Source organism: Leopardus geoffroyi, chromosome E1, assembly GCF_018350155.1.
Source record: "Leopardus geoffroyi isolate Oge1 chromosome E1, O.geoffroyi_Oge1_pat1.0, whole genome shotgun sequence".
In the NCBI taxonomy this organism is placed as follows: domain Eukaryota; kingdom Metazoa; phylum Chordata; class Mammalia; order Carnivora; family Felidae; genus Leopardus; species Leopardus geoffroyi.
The window spans coordinates 57,570,277-57,586,446 of NC_059330.1; the positions used below are offsets into that span (position 1 = coordinate 57,570,277).

General features: G+C 52.8%; 1 protein-coding gene across 3 annotated transcripts in view; it reads left to right on the forward strand.

Moving 5' to 3' along the window:
• Positions 1-16,170, forward strand: part of TNRC6C (trinucleotide repeat containing adaptor 6C) — a 100,426-nt gene that overhangs the window by 35,949 nt on the left and 48,307 nt on the right. For all 3 annotated transcript variants that reach the window (XM_045490927.1, XM_045490929.1, XM_045490928.1), the window contains one exon: positions 7,288-9,903. In XM_045490927.1, the coding sequence (XP_045346883.1) occupies positions 7,506-9,903 (2,398 nt within the window). In that variant the 5' untranslated portion in view covers positions 7,288-7,505. The remainder of the gene's footprint in view (positions 1-7,287; positions 9,904-16,170) is intronic.

Below are 16,170 nucleotides of genomic sequence, written 5' to 3' on the forward strand. Positions count from 1 at the left end.
GAAGAACGCTTCTCGGCTGAGATGTCTGCGGAGCTGAGATGGGCGAGAAGAGGAGGCCTGGAGTCTGGGCCGGAGGCAGCTGCTAGCGAGGCCCTGCCCGTGGGGAGCAGAGCGCGGGTGGAGTCTGGTGGACCTGGCTTGAGCACAGAGGAGGGGAAGGGACGGCGTGAGATGGAGTCCCGACAGACAGCCAAGCCCGGTGGGTGACCCGCAGACTTGGGTCTTTACGTTAGGAGCCCTTTGAAGTGTTGCAGCGCACAGTCGCGATGTGCTGGGTGTCCGTCTGGAAAGAACACGTGGTGTGGGGCTCCCTGCAGAGGAGCAGGCTGGCTTCGGGGGGCGGGGGGGCTCCTGGGGCGCTGTGACCCTAACCCAGTCGAGAAGTGGGGAGCTCGGCCAGGGGACGTTCGCAGGGAGGTTTTGTTTCTTTCTCTCTTTTGTTTAAGTTTTAATTTATTTATTAATTTTACGTAGTCTCTGTACCCAACATGGGGCTCAAACTCACCACCCTGAGATCATTTTGAAATGGAAGTTTCTAGAGAGACTCACATCTAAACTCACAGGCATGACTTGATCCTGCCCGTCTGCTGTTTCAGATGTCGGGCATGTCCGTAGAAGTGACTTTCCTTCCTGCCAGGACTGCCCTGCTCTGCTTTTCTGGAGCTCTTTGCCTCAGACCCTGGGAAGGAACGAACGTCAGCGGGGGCCTTATTGTCACGGCGGTCATCTCTTCCCAAGATGGCCGTACTGACAGAGACAGCCGGCTGCCCCCGCGCCTCTGATACCCCGGCTGCACCTCGGTGCAGTTATCGGCCTTTTTTAGCCTAATGACTGGGGTACTTCAAACTTTGAGATGTTTTCCTTTTTGTTAATGAAAAGAGTTATTTTTCTCACGTGGTCATCTCCTTGAATCCAGCGTTAGCCTTTGGTCCTTGGCCCTTTGTTGGTGTTGGAAAGCTCTAAAGACAAAGAACTATCTGTGAAAGTACAGAATTTAAGTATTTGTCAGCCCTGGCCTCTTCCTGCCTCATAGAGAAGTTTATAAATTGCTTTTTCTTACAGAGTGTTAGAAAATGTAAAGATCTGCATTTGTTTATTTTTCTCATAAGCAGTAACGGTGCCCCTATATTTTATCATCTCATAATGTCTCAAATGTTCTGGCTCATTTTTGTATTCATATTTATTATTTACAGTTTCATGTTTTGATTATAAATATTTATAGAAAATTCCAAAACAAAATCATCTGAGTAACAGGATGGCGTATGTTGGAATTGTTCTACGGTATTTATTGAAAATGCACTGGGTTTTGTGGTGTTTTCTTGCCAGACCGTGTAGCGTTTTGTCTTTGACTCTGTTTATTTTAAACAGAATAAGTAAGTTCGACTATAAAAATATCCATTAGGATGGCTGTTTTTCCAACAGAAGGTAACAAGTGTTGTCAAGGATGTGGAGCAAATGGAACCCTGTGTCTTGCTGTTAGAAATGCTTAAAATGGTGCAGCCACTATGGGACACAGTGTGGCATTGCCTCAAGAAATTAAACATGGATTTACCCCGTGACCCCGCTGTCCCACTTCTGCATGTGTACCCAAAAGAATTGAAAAGAGGGACTGGAACAGGTATTTGTCCACTCGTATTTATAGCAGCATTTTTCACCGTAGCCAAAAGGTAGAAACAACCCAGATCGTCCCTGGACGGATGAGTCGGTAAACACGATGTGGCGTATGCACACAGTGGAGTGTGGGTCAGCCTTAAAGAGGAAGGAAATTCTCGGGGCACCTGGGGGGCTCAGTCGGTTAAGCGTCCGACTTCGGCTCACGTCATGATCTCATGGTCCATGAGTTCAAGCCCTGCATCAGGCTCTGTGCTGACAGCTCGGAGCCTGGAGCCTGCCTCCTTCTCTCTCTCTGCCCCTCCCCCGCTCACACTCTGTCTCTCTCTGTCTCTCTCTCTCAAAAATAAACGTTAAAGGAAAAAGGAAGGACATTGGGACACCTGCTACAACACAAATGAACCCGGAAAACGTTATGCTGACTGAAATCAGCCAGACCAAAAAGGACAGAGATTGCACGAATTCCATTTATGGGAAGTTCGTGGGATAGTCGGAGTCCCAGAGTGTGAAAGTCGAGTGGTGGTGACCAGAGCCTGGGGGCTGGGGGGCGGGGCGGAAGGAGGAGCTGCTGTGGAACAGGTATACACTCCAGTGTGCTGATGCTTGTGCGGCATGAATGTGCTTCAAGCCACCGCACTGTATACTCGAAAAGGGCGGAGATGGGAAATGTCTGTTTCACCACAAAAAATCTTTGCTTAAGATTGAATATGCCACACACGTCGCTTGCAACTTGTGTGTGTGTGTGTGTGTGTGTGTGTGTGTAGTATTTGTCAGTTCCAGAAATCGTCCAGTTTGGAATTGAGAACCCTAGGGTTTATGTGGTCTGTCATCGTCTTTGTGGAGTGAAGGGACTTCACATTGTTGGGGTCACTTGTGCCTTTAGCTGGAACTCAGGTTCGCTACTCGACGCGTATGCTTTGGTTTGTCCAGGAAACCTTTATTGGTCGCCTGCCAGGTGGCAGGCATGATGCCTCTAAAACTCAAAAGAAACATCCGTGCCCTCGAGGAACTCACCTCCGGAATTAGACGTAACTCAGTGACCAGATTGGTGTTTTCATCACACTGAATCTCTTTGCATGCGTAAAGTTAGAACAGTTTTCGAACAGTAGAGGTTTGATCTTTTAATTGCATTCCTACTGTCTAATAACAGTGGCCGCTCATCTTGGGTACCTTTTGGGATTCCAGCTATGTCACTTTTGTTATCACAATTAAGCATTTAATTTTTTGTTTTGTTTTGTTTTGTTTTTTTTGTTTTTTGTTTTTTTTTTTTAATTTTTTTTTTCAATGTTTATTTATTTTCGGGACAGAGAGAGACAGAGCATGAACGGGGTAGGGGCAGAGAGAGAGGGAGACACAGAATCGGAAACAGGCTCCAGGCTCTGAGCCATCAGCCCAGAGCCTGACGCGGGGCTCGAACTCCCGGACCGCGAGATCGTGACCTGGCTGAAGTCGGACGCTTAACCGACTGCGCCACCCAGGCGCCCCTGTTTTGTTTTTATTTAGAAGGAGAGGGGACGTGCGCACATACGCAGGGGAGGGGTAGAGGGAGAGTCTTAAGCAGGCTCCGCCATCAGCATGGAGCAAGACGCAGGGCTTGATCCCACAACCCTGGGACCATGCGTGACCTGAGCTGAAACCGAGGGTCGGACACTGAACCGACTGAGCCACCCAGGCGCCCCTAAGCATTTAATTTTTTTTTTTTAAACATTTGCAGTAGAAGAAAGTGTACAGAAAATGATACAACTATCTACAATACAGAGTTAACATAATCTTTTGCCATATTTGCTTCAGACCTCTATTTTAGAAATGTTCCGGACGTTGCTCGATCCCATTCTCGTCTCTGCCGAAGGGAATCAGTCCTCATGTTTTTGTGTAAAATGACCAGAGTGTAAAATGGTGTCTCATGGTGTTCAAGTGCGTTTCTTAATTATTGATGAGATTGGTTATTATTTCATGTTTTAGCAGCTATCGCGGGCATCCTCTAAATTGCGTCTTCCTTTTCCCATTTTTGTTGGGTTGTTGTCTTTTTCTTACTGAGTTTAGGAGTTCTTTATCCTGATAATCATCGTTTATCTGTTCTCTCTTCTTCCTGTCTGTGGCCCGTTTTTTAGCTTCCTTTGTATGATATCTTCTGTCATACAAGTGTTTTTAATATTAACATAGATTTATCAACTCTTTAAGAAGATGAATGCCCCAGGTCATGGCGACAGCTTTCTGTATTTACTTATTGAGCTTAAAAAAGTTTCACTGGGGCTCCTGGGTGGCTCAGTCGGATAAGCCTCTGACTCTTGATTTCGGCTCCGGTCACGATCTCATGGTCTGTGAGATCGAGACCTATATCAGGCTCTATGCTGACAGCGCGAAGCCTGCTTGGGATTCCTTCTCTCCTTCTCTCTCTACTCCTTCCCCACTCGTGCACATGTGCGTGCTCTCCCCCTCTCTCCCTCTGTCTCTCTCTTTCTCTCTCTCTCTCTCAAAATAAATAGACATCTTTTAAAAAGTTCTACTTTTCGTAATTAGGTCTTTAATCCATCTAGAACTTATTTTAGTAGATGAAAGAAGGCAGGTATCCACTTTTATGTTTTCCATATGGCTCGCCACTTGTCCCAACAGCATTTATTAGCTCGGCCTTCCTTTTTCCACTGGCCTGTGATGCTGTCCTTCGTACCATCAAGGATGCAAACACCTTTTTCAAACCTGATGTATAACTGTGTGTGAGTCCATCAGATTGGGAGGTGAGCAGGAATCAGAAAGCATTTTGCCCAAACCCTCTGGACCATTAAGAGAGAACGGACTCTTACACTGTGACCTGTCACGGGATAGAAATGATAATACGATGTATTCAGAAGGTACTCCAGGTCTCGGAAGGGACACACTGGAAGCCAGGTGGTTTCTGTCCTGGCTTCTAGGTGTGGGTTGCAGTGAGGGCTAGCCTGGTCAGGAGGGGAGTGGTCTGCCTCCTGGTATATCCTGTCCCTGAAGGAAGCAGGACTGATGGGGAGTGAACAGTGGGAGATTTGTTGATAATGAGCGATAATCCCCGTTTTTTAACTTGGTCTTATTTTCTGTGTTCAATGACAAGAGGCTCATTCATTTCTTTAAATTAGTTATTACAAAATCTAGTTTTTGTAGCACACACAAAACCCGTGGGGGAAATTGTCACAAACCAGGGTTGCAAAGGGGCTCCTGGGTGGCTCAGTCGGTTGTGTCCGACTCTTGATTTCGACTCTGGTCATGATCTCACAGTTTGTGAGATCAAGCCCCGCGTTGGGCTCTGTGCTGACAGCTTGGAGCCTGCCTGGGATTCTCTCTCTGCCTCTCTCTCTCTCTCTGCCCCTCCCACACTCACTCACTCTCTCTCAAAATAAAGAAATAAACATTTTTTAAAAATAGCTTAAATTCATCACCTCTCAGTTAAATCAGACACCAAAACCTTTTTTTTTTTTTTTTTTTTTTTTTTTTTTTTTAAGGTTGAAGTTGTCTCTAGGATGTTCTTTGTGGCTGTAGTGATCGTTCTTTGCATTCTCTCCTTTTCTTTTAGCTTCATTAAATTTTAAGGGGGAAGCCCAGTTTTACTGCCTAGGAGTAAGTTTTTTCTTACTAAAAATTTGAAGAAAACATAATGATGAAAAGATTGTAAAAGAGAAGAAATATTTATTGCAATTATCTGTCATACTATTTGAAGAAACTGTCAAAGATTTCTAAGTTGTGTGAGTTGTATGTATAAGTTAAAGTAATTTTTTATATTAATTTTATTTACTTTTGAGTGATACATACATACATCAATTTTTTTTTTTTTAAACGTTTATTCATTTTTGGGACAGAGAGAGACAGAGCATGAACGGGGGAGGGGCAGAGAGAGAGGGAGACACAGAATCGGAAACAGGCTCCAGGCTCTGAGCCATCAGCCCAGAGCCCGACGCGGGGCTCGAACTCACGGACCGCGAGATCGTGACCTGGCTGAAGTCAGACGCCTAACCGACTGCACCACCCAGGCGCCCCCATACATCAATTTTTTTTTTAATGCTAATTTATTTTTGAGGGAGAGCGAGCACAAGTGGGGCAGGGACAGAGAGAGAGAGAGGGAGACACAGAATCTAAAGCAGGCTCCAAGCTCTGAGCTGTCAGATGTTTAACAGACTGAGCTACCCAGGTGCCCCGAGTGGTACATACTTGTAATGCAGTCTGCTGGAAAATCCGTTGGAGTAGAAGTTGGATTGCAATGTTAGAAATACTCGAATAACTAGGAAATAAAATGCAGATACCAAGTGGTGGATTCTTTAAAAGCATTTCACCTTGGGGCACCTGGGTGGCTCAGTCGGCTAAGCGTCTGACTTCGGCTCAGGTCATGGTCTCATGATTCGTGAGTTCCAGCCCCGCATCGGGCTCTGGGCTGACAGCTCAGAGCCTGGAGCCTGCTTTGGATTCTGTGTCTCCCTCTCTCTCTGCCCTTACTTTACGCGCGTGCTCATTCTCCCTCTCTCTCAAAAATAAACATTAAAAAAAACTTTTTAAATAAATAAAAGTAATTTTGAAAAAAATAAATGCATTTCACCTTAAATGCTTCTTTTTTTTTTTTTTTTAATTTTTTTTTAATGTTTTTATTTATTTTTGAGACAGGGAGAGACAGAGCATGAGCAGGGGAGGGGCAGAGAGAGAGGGAGACACAGAATCCTTATCAGGCTCCAGGCTCTGAGCTGTCAACACAGAGCCCGACGCGGGGCTTGAACTCATGGAGTGTGAGATCATGACCTGAGCTGAAGTGGGACGCTCAACCGACTGAGCCACCCAGGCGCCCCATTAAATTCTTCTTTAAAAGCATTTCACCAAGAGTGAAATGATATAAATGCAATATAGGAAGACACTGTATAAAGTGATTCTGGGGGTCTCCAATGAAAAGACTGCAAGTTAAGGAAATGGAAAGCAAGGGTGGAAGGAATCCTTGGAGAGCCTTCGAGACTTCTTACTTGTTGTTATTAACACAGAGGAAACAATGATAAGCCATAATTGCTGGTCATACTAGATAAATAGTGTAAATGTCATTACACATATAAATTAATAGTATAACTAATCCTCGGTACCCCTGATAACAAGATAGCATTTTCCGATGCCTCTTCTCTCTCTCCCTCTGTCCCCCACCCCCAAAATACTGGTTCTGTTCCGCAGTTTTGCACCGTATTTACACTCGTTTTCTACTAAATGAGCGGTGTAGCCTCTGTACTCTATGCTAGCTCCGGCTGGAGGTCTTGAAGAGAACTACGGGCTGGACTCAAGGCCGCGTGTGGACACGTCGTCCCCGGCATTTCCAAAGTCTGAGTAGGTTTAGGTGTGCCACGGCCACCGAAATTTCCAGCGTGCTGCGTTTCAGCTATGCAGCTTCCTTTACTGCGGACGCCTTCCGAGACGCCCGCGTGCTCACGCGTCCTGTGAGGCTCCTCCAGAGGGATGACGCTGTGCTGTCGTGGTCAGAACGGATATAATTGTAGAAACGTCAGCCCTTTTTCAAATGGGAACTTAGGATGACGCTGAATAACTGTTTCCTTTGAGTCGTTTTTTAGCATGTGCCGCTCAGAGTTGAAGCTGGAGATGAGCGGCCTCTCCCAAAGACTAGTTAACAGGGGCTCCGCTGACCCACGCGAGCAAGATCTAATTCCGCGTGTGTTTCATCTTTTGCAGATCTCAGTCACGGCGGATCGGCAGATCACTATGACAGTTCCCACCGGGGACAGCAGCCCACGCACAGAAACGAAGCCAGCTGCAGCTGGGACCAAGTGATCACAGATAGGACCGACAAGGAGGCGTGGCCTTCCATCACAGGAACAGAGACTGAGTCTGCCTCAGAATGCACTACGGACACTGACTCTGCCTCCAACTGTGGCTCGGAGAACAGTAGCATGGCTACGGGGAGTGCCCAGGGCGCCTTCACCGGACACACCAAGAAGACGAACGGCAATAATGGCACCAACGGGGTGCCCGTCCAGAGCCCTTCTAACCAGAGTGCCCTGGGAGCAGGGGGCGCCAACGGGAACGGGAACGCGGCCCGAGTGTGGGGCGTAGCCGCGGGCCCCAGCTCGGGCCCAGCTCACTGCTCCCTCGGCGGCGGGGATGGGAAAATGGACAGCATGATGGGAGACGGGAGAAGTCAGAATTGCTGGGGTGCTTCCAACTCCAATGCCGGCATTAATCTTAACCTGAACCCTAATGCCAACCCAGCTGCCTGGCCCGTACTCGGACACGAGGGAACTGTGGCGACAGGCAACCCTTCCAGTATTTGCAGTCCGGTCAGTGCCATAGGTCAAAACGCGGGCAACCAGAACGGGAACCCGCCGGGCACTTTAGGTGCTTGGGGAAGCCTGCTGCCGCCGGAGAGCACAGAACCACAAACGTCCGCTTCTCAGAATGTGTCTTTCAGCGTACAACCTCAGAACCTTAACACTGATGGACCAAATAACACTAACCCCATGAACTCTTCGCCAAACCCTGTCAATGCAATGCAGACGAACGGACTGCCAAACTGGGGCATGGCCGTCGGCATGGGGGCCATCATCCCACCCCACCTGCAAGGCCTTCCTGGTGCTAACGGATCCTCGGTCTCTCAAGTCGGAGGGAGCGGCGGCGAAGGACTCGGCGGGTCCGTGTGGGGCCTGTCCCCGGGTAACCCCGCCGCGGGAAGCAGCAGTTCTGGCTTCAGTCAGGGGAATGGAGACACTGTGAACTCGGCGTTGAGTGCTAAACAGAACGGATCCAGCAGTGCGGCGCAGAAGGAAGGAAGTGGCGGTAACGCCTGGGACTCGGGCCCTCCTGCCGGCCCCGGGCTCCTCGCCTGGGGACGGGGCGGCGGCAACAGCAGCGGCGTCGGTGTCGGTCACATCCATTCGGGGGCTTGGGGCCACCCCACCCGAAGCGCCTCTAACGGTGTGAATGGCGAGTGGGGGAAGCCCCCAAACCAGCATTCCAACGGTGACGGCAACGGGAAAGGATCGACAGGGTGGGACGGTCCGAGCGTCAGCGGCCAGAATCCTGCCGTGCAGCCCGGCAGCGAGCACGTGAACTCTTGGGCCAAAGCTGCGTCTTCTGGAACCACGGCAAGCGAAGGAAGTAGCGACAGTTCCGGCAGTCACCACGAAGGGGGCTCCGGGAGGGAAGGAGCAGAAGGCCGGAGGCGAGAGAAAGGGATCCTAGACCAAGGGCATATCCAATTGCCAAGGAACGATCTGGACCCAAGAGTCCTGTCTAATACTGGTTGGGGACAGACTCCCGTAAAGCAAAACACTGCCTGGGAATTTGAGGAGTCCCCTAGGTCTGAGAGGAAAAATGACAACGGGACAGAGGCCTGGGGCTGTGCGGCTCCTCAGCCTTCACACTCAGGGGCGAAGAGTGATGGGTCCATCGTGAGCAGTACAAATACCTCTGCAGTATCCGGGTGGGTCAGCTCACCGCCTGCTGCTGCGCCGGCGAGCACAGGGTGGGGGGACGGCAGCAACAAAGCGCCAAATGGCCCGGGGGTCTGGGGGGACTCGATAAGCTCTACTGCTGTTAATAATGCTGCTGCTGCTGCTGTCGCCAAGAGCGGCCACGCTTGGAGTGGGACCGGAAACCAGGAGGACAAGTCGCCCACCTGGGGGGAGCCCCAGAAGCCCAAATCTCAAACCTGGGGAGACGGACAAAAATCCAATCCGGCCTGGAGCGCTGGAGGGGGAGATTGGGCGGACTCGTCTTCCGTCCTCGGACACTTGGGGGACGGGAAAAAAAATGGCTCTGGATGGGATGCCGACAGTAATCGGTCAGGGTCTGGTTGGAACGACGCTACCAGGTCTGGGACCAGTGGCTGGGGTAATGGCACAAACGCAAAGGTGAATCCAGGGACAAACTGGGGAGAGTCTTTAAAACCTGGCCCCCAACAGAACTGGGCGGGCAAACCCCAAGACAGCAATGTGAGTAACTGGGGAGGAGCCGCTTCCGTTAAGCAGACGGGAACCGGGTGGATCGGGGGTCCGGTCCCTGTCAAACAGAAGGACAACAGTGAGGCCACGGGCTGGGAGGAGCCTTCTCCGCCATCCATTCGACGCAAAATGGAAATCGATGATGGTACCTCAGCTTGGGGTGACCCGAGCAACTACAATAATAAAACTGTAAACATGTGGGATAGAAACAACCCGGGCATGCAGAGCAGTACCACGGCCGCCGCCACCACCACCACCACCACCACGAGCAGCAGCACGGACGTGGTCGAGACGCCGCCGTCACACCAGGCCGGCGCCCAGCTGAGTCGATCGCCGCTGCTCGGTCCAGGTATGGCGGGCCCTTTAGGTGACTCTCGAACTTACGCAAGATCGCTTGTTCCTAGCACTGGTGTGTACGTATCCCCATGGCGTTTTGAGGTAGCAGAGGACATTGATTTAAGTGCCCTTCGCCTTGTAGCATCGTACTTAAATATTATCCCCGGAGAATAAATAAAGTAGGATTCTCTGATAGCTTTCTACCCGAGAGAGACAGAGAGGTTCGGCACTTCCAGTGTTAAGGAGAGTAAAGAAGAAATACCCCCCGTTCGGGAAAAGACCGGGGACCGTTGTGTCAGCTGGTGTTTCCTTGCGGCAGCCTTCGTTTCCTTACGGGATGAGCCAGTGGTCCTCCAGCCCGGCCTTGGTTAGAAGTGCTTGGGGGCCGGGGGACCAGTCACCAGCGTCTCTGGCGACGTGGGTCTGCGGGAAGCCCGTTCGCTGGTAGCTTTAGAGCTCCGCGGGCGTTCCTGATGCGTGGTTGCGCTGAGATGAAATCGTGCGTAGCGGGAGTGGCGTTATACAATACAAGACACGTTGTGATTCCAGTCGGAAGAAAAATCCTAAAATTAGACTAAACTTTTGGGTTTTGAGTTCTGCTTTGCGCAAGGCACTCTGCTGGACACTGGCAGGCAGGAAGAAGGCCCAGACCAGAATCCCTCCCCAGGGAGCGGGAATTGTGACAGGATGAACACACACAGTACTCACCGCGTGGGATCCAGATAAGATCCAGCCGGGCTTTGTGACGGGAGCGGGTAGCGGCCCCGCTTTCTAGCTGGGACGTCGGTGCGTGGCACACAGCCTTACTGCCCCGGGCGTGGAGCCTGCCTAAGCATTGGCCCCTAACCGGGCCCCCGAATCACAGAGTCCCCAGGTACAGAAGAACCAGAAGGAGAGAACAGTCCAAGTCAGGGCCTCCCCCGTCCTGCACGCTCCCCACACAGCTAGAAGCCTCTGCGTCAGGGGCCCCCCACGGTACCGGGGAGGCCCCCTCCCGCCCAGTGCCCTTCTCGCCTGCTGCTCTGGCTGTCATGTCTCCTCAGGCGGTGCCGTCACCAGCCTCCCTCTGGCTTCTGTAATTGCTCGTGTAGTGCCGTCCTTGGGGACTACCCAAAGCACGGCAGGCCCTCTTGTCCCATATCGCAGAATTTCGAGCGGCAGTGTGGCACATAGTTGTCCTGTTCCGTCTGCCCGTTCTCCGGGACGTCTTCCTGGCTCCTTAGAGCTCCTCCTCACGGTCATGGTTTTAACTCCTTTTTGTTTGTCCTCTGGATAAGCTGTTAGCTGGCGAGGAGGGTCTTTGTGCCCAGAACTGATGTCGTGGGTTTACGCGTGTGGCTCTAACGAGCGAGCGCAGAATCAGGTGAGGCTGTAACCTCCTTCCCTCCTCAGAATCCTACTCCTTGTGATGCGCTCTAAGTTTCCTTTAGCCTTTTGGAGCCGCGTCACACTGTTTTTCTTAAATTCAGCTTAAAGTCTGAAGTACCTCTTTTCGTTACGACTGCTACGAAGCCCTTCCTTGCTCAGGACTGTTCCTTGTGCACTTGGCCCCTTGGTCCCAAGCGTAGAACTTTGCACCCAGTAAACGTTGGATTCCAGTCCCCTAGCCTGTTGAGATCTTATTGTTTCCTGATTCGGTAATCAGCGTATCAGTGATTCCTTCCAGTTTTCTAGTGGAATCCCTAAATTTTCGTAAACGTGCCATAAAGACAACACTAAAGATAGAGTCCTTTCTTCACGGTCACTCAGTCGGTCACCTTATATGTGGAACAGAATTTGCATCCAAATCCAACACAAGGGAGTCTGGAAGGTGACGTGTTTTAACTGTGAGCCTCATAGAAGGCAGGAGAATGGATGCTGAGTGGCTGTTGACTCTGTCCTGTGCAGAGATGTGGGTTTAAAAAAGATCGCTCTGACCACCCAACATCATTGAAACAGATACGAAGGGAGACCCGTTGGTGCACCCCCACCGCCTGGTACCACACTCTCCCACCCATCTGCACGAGTGCTTCTAGAACTGCTGCCTTTATCCCTTTATTTGGCCTACACTCACTGGAAATACATCGTTGAGCACTCTGGCGTGCCAGGCACGTAACGGCCTGGAAGACAGGAGCTCTGCCCTCTTTGAACCTCCACGTGGCCAGAACGACAAGCACCTGAACTACTTTAGCCTGGGGCCCGATAGTCAGGGCCAGCAAAGTGTGGCACGTAGGGTGGCATCCAACCAGGGTTCGGACCACGAGGGGTCGGGGCTGAGCAGACGTTGGGTGGCAGCGCAGAGGAGTGTTTCGGACGGAGGGGCGGGCGCTTGAGAAGGTCCACGCCGGAGAAGAGGCGGCGTGTGGGAGGAGCAGAAAGAAGTTCACAGGGATCTGGGGTTGGGGCAAGGGGGGGGGGGGGGTGGCAGGCCTTGCGGACAAGAGCTGGAGAGGGGCCAAGGCAAGATGGGGCCGGGCCTTTCAGGCCCCTGAAGGAGCCAGGTTGTACCCAGGGGTTTCTGAGAGGCCGGTGAGAAGCTTCACAGATTGAATGATCAGACCTCTTTGTAGGATCGTCCCAACTACAAAAATCAGTGGGAAGCAAAGCAGGAGAGGAAGAGCCAAGCTCAGCCGGGGTGTTGATGGTGACGGTGGCCTGGGTTGGGACGGTGGCTGGAAAGCACCATGGAGACAGAGGTGGCAACCGGGCTTGGAAACCAGGTGTGGGAACAAAGAGGAAAGGTGAGCACGGGGGGGTTCGGAGCTCTGGCAAGCGGGCCGGTGGGCATGTCCCTCGCTGACTCACCCAGGAGCACGGCGGGAGACATCTGTCCCGTGGAGATGTGGCAGAGGCCGGTTGTGGAAGCCGGTCCCAGCCACAGCTTGGGCGGCAGGCACAGCGGGGGGAGAGCGGCAGGAGTCGAGGGCAGGGTCGGGAGCCGAGGTTTTGTTTAAGACGGTAGAACTCAGCTTGTTGTTTGAAGACTGACAGAAAGGAGCCAGTAGAGAGGGAGAGTAAATGCAAAGGGAGGGGCTCCCTGCATCCAGCCGGGAGGAGGCCCGAGTGTCTGTGGCCAGAGGGTGACAGACCCCTTCCGGGATTCTTTTTCTCTGAGGGTGTCAAGGACCCCGGCCTCAAGTGCAGACGGGGCGGGCAGGAGCAGAGGCGAGGGTCGCATTCGCCCACGTAGGAGACGGAGCAGAGGGCTCAGCAGGGGTCCCCAGAGGGCTGCTGGACAGCGTTTGGGACCCAGAGGTCGGTTTCACAGTAGATGGACGTTCGTTTACTCAGCGTGTGTTCGTTAGGACCCACTGTGCGCCGGCTCACACTCTGCTTTGGGGGACAGCAGGGAACAGAACAGGCAGAACCCCTGCCCTGGTGGCGGTGTGATCCGGGAAGGAGGGCCGAGGCTCGCGGGTGAGCCAGCGACTGTGCAGGGTGTCGGCGGTGCGGAGGAAGAAGCCGGGCAGGGGCGAAGGGGGCAGAGGTCGTCACCTCGGGCAGGGCCGCCGAGCACGTGACTAGCTGTTGGGTCTTCGCTGTAAGCATCCAGCAGCTAGAGCGGAAGGAGGGCTGTCTCCCCTTGTGCGGTCAGTTCAGTTCAGTTCAGTTCGCTGCCCTCCAGACCCCTCCCTGCGCCGGTCCACCCGCCGGACGTGGCCTCCTGAGATTCCTTGGCGATTCACTCTGCTCTTGGCCGCCGTATGGGGAATCCTCTCTGGAGCTCAAGGCTCTTGTAGCCTCTGCACACACGCCTCCGTTCCCCGAACCAAAGGTCAGAAACCCGGTGGGCCGCGGACTGCAACACGTCCACAGCGGTGCCTTCAGCGGCCCACGTTTTCGTATGAATCAGCACTTATAACGAAAACGTTTTATATAAAATTCCAGATCTCCGGCCTCTTGAAATCCCGGAAGCTCTGACACGTTGGATTCGGACGGCAGCGGTCAGCTAGAGCGGCTGCCTGGAAGCCGTGAGCCTCGTCGCTCCCCCCCCCGCCGCCGCCTCTCGTGCCTCCCGGCTGAGAGGTCACGGGCCCTTTGCACGGGGGGCCTGTGTGCGTGAACCGGCTGGTTCCCTGGGGCGCTGGGGTTCGGGACTCCTGTTTCTTACCAGGTTATAACTAACATTTCTGAGCACTTTAAAATGTTATGTAAAGAACTTGAAGGAATGAGGAGAAGTGGGAAGCAAGAGAATTGAAGCCAGAAACGGAAGGATTCGGACGTAGAGACGTGGTGCGGTCTGGGGGCAGAGGTGATGAGCTATGTCACGGGGACTGTGGTGTGATTAGCGCCCCGGGGGATGTTTGCGCTCTGAGAAGAATTGATGGTTAAAAATAGCTGTCATGGGGCGCCTGGCTGGCTCAGTCTGTAGACCATGTGACTCTTGGTCCCAGGGTTGTGAGCTCGAGCCCCACGTGTGGCGTTGCGTGACACAACTGTCCTGTCCCGCCTGCCCAAGACTTCTTCTGGGAATCCTCACCCCAGTGCCACTCCTCCCAGGTCACGGTTTGAGTGTCTGTGTTTGCGCCCCCTCGCTCTACTCAGGGTCTTCTGGAAAAAGCTCCCGCCGCAGCGTGCCCCTGGGCGGGGGTTCCTGACGCGCGGTGCACCTGCGCACCCCCTCTCCTGGAACCTCGCGGCCCTGGGCCTCAATGTACGGGTGGAAAGTGGCCGACTGAGGGGCTGCGCACGCGCGGCGAGGTCCCGGTGTGCGGTGCCCGCCTCGCCCGCTGCCGTTCTGCGAGCCTGCGTCCGAAACGGCCCCACAGACATTGGAACCGTGTTGCGTTAGTGATTTTTTTCCTCTCCGGTATGTTCCCCTTAGGATCTACTCTTCCCGGGTGTTGTGGTAGACAGAGAATGAGACCTCTACCCCCGACAGAGACGCTCTCGCCCAAATCGTTCTCTTCGATGTGAAAAATATTTACCGGTGATTTTTCTTTAACAAATTGCACCTAATATCACCGAGTGGAAGGAAGGGAAATGCACTCCATGCAACCATAGCAGTGGTTTTCCGCGTCCCTGGTGTCCCCTGCAGGTGTCAGGCCTGACGCGCGTGAGCGATCGCGGGGCCAGAGCAAGAGCGTGGGGGCGGTGCGGGCTGTGTTTGGCCGCCTGACGGAGACGGACGGAAAGTGAGACCGGTGTCTTCCGGGCAGAAACTCCCAAGCTCAGCGGATGGTGATGTGGGCCGGGGTCCTGCCCCCCATCTCCCCTCACGGCGGTGTCCCTCTCCCTCCGGGCCACTGAGCTGTCACACGGAGGTATGATTCCTGCCCCACGTCACCCCAGGGATTCAAGTCCCAGGCCTGAAGCAGGCACTCTGTGCAGTGAGAGCAGAGCTCGTCGCCCTCAGGGGTTACAGGAGGTAGAAGCCTGTCACTTTCCCAGCCTGGCGCACCGAGCTGTTCTTTGAGGCCGTAGAAGGAGCAGTCCCCCCGTCACCCCAGCGAGCGGCCTCCTAGCGATGACAGCTCGCTCCTTCCTTTTGGCCCTCTGCATTCGTCCACACAAAGGTCAGCCCCGTGGCCCTCCTGGCGGGGACTGTGACATCACTCATGGCAGCAGCGGTCATAGCCCCCATCAGGCTGTGAGTCACCTTGTGGCTCGAAGCCTCGCCCCGACTGGTTTTCGTGAACCTTCCGGGCTTCTGCGCTCCCAGCAACTGACTGATGCACCCGACTAACTGACGAAATTTCTGCTCTTCATAAAGCTGGTCTTTTGCACGTTTTCGGCGGCTTGCTGTTGGCCTTGCTGGTTTCACACAGACTTGCACCTGTGTCAGAGCGTGGGTTCTAAGTAGTTGATCATGATCACTTGAGAGTATTGACCTCTTGTACAAGATATGTTTCCTCAATTACATTTGTGTGTGTCTGGTTTTACAGAAGGAAATGCTATACTTAGGACACTCACGTTTGTCCCATTCTTGTTATGCGGATATTAATTTGTTTTCTGATGAGCCTGAGGAAAATGGAAGGTAATTTAGGAAATGCAACATAGCTTCATAAACTGGATTGTTTGGATCTGCTTCAAACCATTCAGGAGATGGAACGTGGTAATACTCTGGACAAGTGTCCCCCTGCCTGTCTGGATCAGGGATGATAAGCTGCCGGAGAGGGACCCGTGGGGCAGTCGGGTCGTGTAAGACGGCACGACACAGAACCTGCTCCTTAACGTGCCCGTGACTTCACGAGAACGTGAGCCAGGTGTGCAGGACCTGCTCGCTTGTGCCCTAATGCGGCAAAGAGCTACCGAGTCTTTGGAGAGCCCGTCTGTTACTCTGACAGTCACTGGAGGTGTG